At 55.0% G+C, this 3,963-nt stretch overlaps 1 protein-coding gene across 1 annotated transcript in view; it reads right to left on the reverse strand.

The window, feature by feature from the left end:
- The window catches only part of SNPH (syntaphilin), a 9,196-nt gene that overhangs the window by 4,115 nt on the left and 1,118 nt on the right, over nucleotides 1–3,963 (reverse strand). Inside the window, exon 3 of the mRNA XM_023525655.1 lies at nucleotides 274–423. Coding sequence (XP_023381423.1) covers nucleotides 274–423 — 150 coding nt within the window. The remainder of the gene's footprint in view (nucleotides 1–273; nucleotides 424–3,963) is intronic.

Genomic DNA, 3,963 nt, shown 5'->3' on the forward strand with positions numbered 1-3,963 from the left:
ACAGAGAAGGGAAGCCAGGAAGAGTGCCCTGTGCTCCGACTCCCCAGGCGGAATGGAGCCAGGGAGAAGAGGCCGAAGGGGCTGCCGGGCTAACACTGGGAGAGCACAGCTGAGGTGGGGGCTCTGGAAATACGCTCCAACAGGACTTTGCTAGAAAAGGAGCCCCTAGCCACTTCTTCCTCCCAGAGATGCCCCAGGGCCCTGGTTCCTCAGAGTATGGAGCTGGTGGTGTGTTCCTAGGGCTACCCAAGGCTGTCCCCGGCCCCCGCTCACCGGTCCTGGAGCCGGTCCTGCGTGTCCTTCAGCCGGGCCTTCAGGTGCCGGATGCACACCTCCTTCTGCTGCAGTGGGGTCAGGTACTGCTCAGGAGTAGGCGGCTTGATGCCATGGTTGTCGCTGCACAGTGTGTACTTCATGGAGCGCCTGCAAGGGGATGCTTGTCAGCAGGGAGGGACAGAGAGGACAGCAAGGCACAGGTGCCGTGCCTCTAGGGAGCGAGGCGACACCAGCCTCAGCATCCTGGTCCCACTGGCACCAGAGGGCTCCAGGCCAGGCCTCCCGTCAAGGGTCAGGACTTGTGTGGGCCCTTCTGGAGGGTGGGTTTTACTAGAGCTCTTCTGAGCGAAGACCACGGCGTGAGGATAGGGAGCTCAGCCCTCCTCTAGTTGGGGGTGGGGAGACATCATAGAGCACGTGCACAAGCCTGGCACCACGCCGGGCACTCTACTGACGCCACCTCCATCAATCCAGCCCCTGTGGTATACCTGAGAGAGAGCTCAGACGCCCAGTCTCCCAACCCAGAGATCGAGTTTGGGGCTGGAGGCTGGGGTGGGAGGGCCTCTTCCTCCCTGTAATCTGCATGCATGTACATTGATTCCTGGTCCATCTGTGCCTGCACGCCCACATATTTGAATACACACCCATGCCCATGCAGCCCCAGCATCTCGCTGTGACCCTTATGGGCACTCACACGTACTAGCACCCCTGCCTATGCATGGGTTCAGATGCATTCAGATCCTTTGCTCTGGGGCACACGTGAACACATGTGTAAACATTGCCTGCTCTGGGCATCGACTTGTTAGCAGTTGTATCCTGAGGTGGCAGCATGCTGCATATGCTCTGCTCCCCAGCAAGGGGTGGCATAGACGGGTCTGTGTGGTGAGCACGCCCCGGTCCCACCAGTGCAGAGGAGGAGAAATTCCTACCCAGTGGAGGAGGGAGGGCCCAGGCTTTCACCCGGGGAAGGAGGGCACCCCAGTTCCACCAACCGACCATGACCCGGCCTCCTTGACTCCCAGCTTCCTGCCCACTGGTTGTTCTTTTCATAAAGAAACCCTCTTGGATCATGGTTTAAAAACCCGGGCATGTTCTCACACCACTTGGCAGAGGCCTTGCTCCCAGATCTAGGAAAGGGCAATGACATATTATGGGCCTGGAAAAGACAGGCTCTGATGAGGCCCATTGCTGCAGCGGCCAAGTTGGAGGCAGTTTTCAAAGGTGTGTGGAAGCCGTGTAATGTGTCCATTTCCTGTGTAACGAGGAAAAAGTATTTGTAAACTGTAAACTGTTGAAGAGAAAGTGGCAGTAGAAGTGGAGGGAAAGAAATGATTCTCTGATACATATTCACCTCATGGTTTAACTCCAGTCAAGTCATACGCGGGCCTGTTTTCTGCATAGCAAGGGGCAGAGGGGTGGCGTGGGGTGGGAGCTTGAGGGTGCCCCCTCTGGGGAGCTCTAAGAAATTTCTTTCCAAAAGAGAAGCAAGCCAGCAAGAGCCACGGACCTCAGATGGCCTGAAGCCCCAGGGCTGGTCCTATACACATCCTGGTACCCTGCAGGGACTTCGGCTAGAGGAGCCCCGATGCGCGGTGAGTAAGAAGAGGTCCTCTCCTCATGCCCAGGGGTGGAGGAACCAGGATTAGTTAAACTGGGAAGAGGTGAGGATTGGAGAAGAAGTAACTATTTTAACTTTTCCCATTTGCTTTTGTGAGTCTTCTTCCCCAATATGACATTTAACACTCATACCTTTTCAGTCACGAGCTCTATCTTTGTGGGAAAAAAAAAAATATATATATATATATGAAGAAAAATATACTATAATGCATGTCTCTCGGCTACTCAAGCCTTGGAACGTCTGGCTATTTTCAGTGAGGCCACAGCCGAGGCGCCACTGCTGATCCAGCAGCAGCAGCTCCCACGGTGGGCAAGAAGCTCCTTCCGCAGAAGCAGCTGTCAGCCTCAGGGCTGGGACTGCCCCCGCGGGCCGTAGTTATGACACGCATTACAAAAATCTTTTCCCTGCTAAGGAAAAAGTCTTAAAGTTGCCCATCACACACTTTTCAAAATGTAAGTTAACAAATTGATCTCATTCGGGCCCTGGGACGGGGTTACAGACAGGATGCTGGGGCATGGGTCCTGCACACACGTGTCACCCATCACGTGTGTCATGGTGGAAAACTCTGAGAACTGTTGCCTCAGCAGGATCCATATAAATGACACGCTCTCCACTGGAGGGCGTGAAGCCTTCTCAGGGGGTGCTCTGGCCACGGGAACTTGGCACCAGAGTCTCCTGGCCTTCTCTTGCCCATGACTCTCAAGTTGGACCAAAGTCCTCATGATGGCAGTTATCAGTTATGGGCCACCTACAGATATGGCAGTTATCAGTTATGGGCCACCTACAGATATTGACTGGGGCCTCCGGGTTGTCAGCTCCATTTTACGGATAAGGGAATGGAGACTCAGAGACAGGAAACAACAGAATCCCAAGCCCACCCTCTACCTGTATGTCAAAGCTGAGGCAACAGGAAGGCGTGATCATTACAGCTCTAACTTCCTGGTCTTTGAGGACCCACAGCTCCCCTTTACCTGCCTCCTCACCCTATCCTGCTTTTTGAGTCTGGGTCCACCTTCCTGAGAGTACAACTTAGCATGTGCTGCATTTGTAACACATTTCGCTTTCCAAACCAAGTTCACTGCCGCCACCCTCCAAGTGTCCCCGAGACAAGGAAGATGGCAGATGCCGGAAGTGCCTTCCAGTATCCATTCTTGCCTTTTACCCAACAGAACTCCAGTTTTGTCTGTGGCGACACTGCACCAGGGAGAACACTAACCCTCTCTGTACTACCTGGTTTTATAGCCAGAGTCGGTCGCATCACCCAGTTCCAGCCAGCAAGGTGTAGACAGAATTTCCTGGGGAAAGTGTCTCTTGTCAGAAAACACGAGCCCCTGGGGGCTGGGGGCTGGGAGGCTTTGGGCTTTTTACCTTTTTCCTTCCTAGATTTCAACATGATGCCTGGAGGTATAGGAGCCATCTTGTAATGACAGGGACAAAAGCTTTCACCAAGAATGGTGGGGCAGGAAGACAGAAGACAGGGTCCCTGACACTTTAAGAGCTGCCTGTCTCTGTCCCTTGTTCTGAAAGCATCATCCCTAATTTGTCGATGCCACCGTCTTTGGTTATATGCAGCTGGATATTATCACATCTGTCTTACAGACAGGGACTGAGTCTCAGAGAGACTCATCCTGTCTGTAACCCCGTCCCAGGGCCCGAATGAGATCAGTTTGTGACCTTGAACTGGCTGTTCAAGGTTACACAGCCAGTGAGTGTTGGGAATGGTTAGAACACACGCCTTCTCCTCTTCCCAGGACACCCAGGCTCCCAGAGAGCTGGGCCAGGCCAGGCTGGGGGTGGGTCGGGGTCAGGGGTCAGTTACCTGGGTGTGGGGCTGCTGTCGCTGCCCTTGCAGGAGCCTGAGTTGCTGCTGCTGCTGAGAGAAGAGGTGCCGTAGGCATCCCGCACGCTCACGGGCGGAGAGGTGCGCCTGGAGGCGGGAAGAAGAGGCAGGTGCTCGTTCTGGCTTGTGGGCAGCTGCGGACACTGGGCGAACACCGCCAGGCCGCTGCGGCCCAAAGGGCCCCCGCTTCGGGGTCACCGCCGGGAGAGAAGCAGCAAGGAGAGGGGGA

The sequence above is a fragment of the Pteropus vampyrus genome, unplaced genomic scaffold (genome assembly GCF_000151845.1).
Source record: "Pteropus vampyrus isolate Shadow unplaced genomic scaffold, Pvam_2.0 Scaffold585, whole genome shotgun sequence".
In the NCBI taxonomy this organism is placed as follows: domain Eukaryota; kingdom Metazoa; phylum Chordata; class Mammalia; order Chiroptera; family Pteropodidae; genus Pteropus; species Pteropus vampyrus.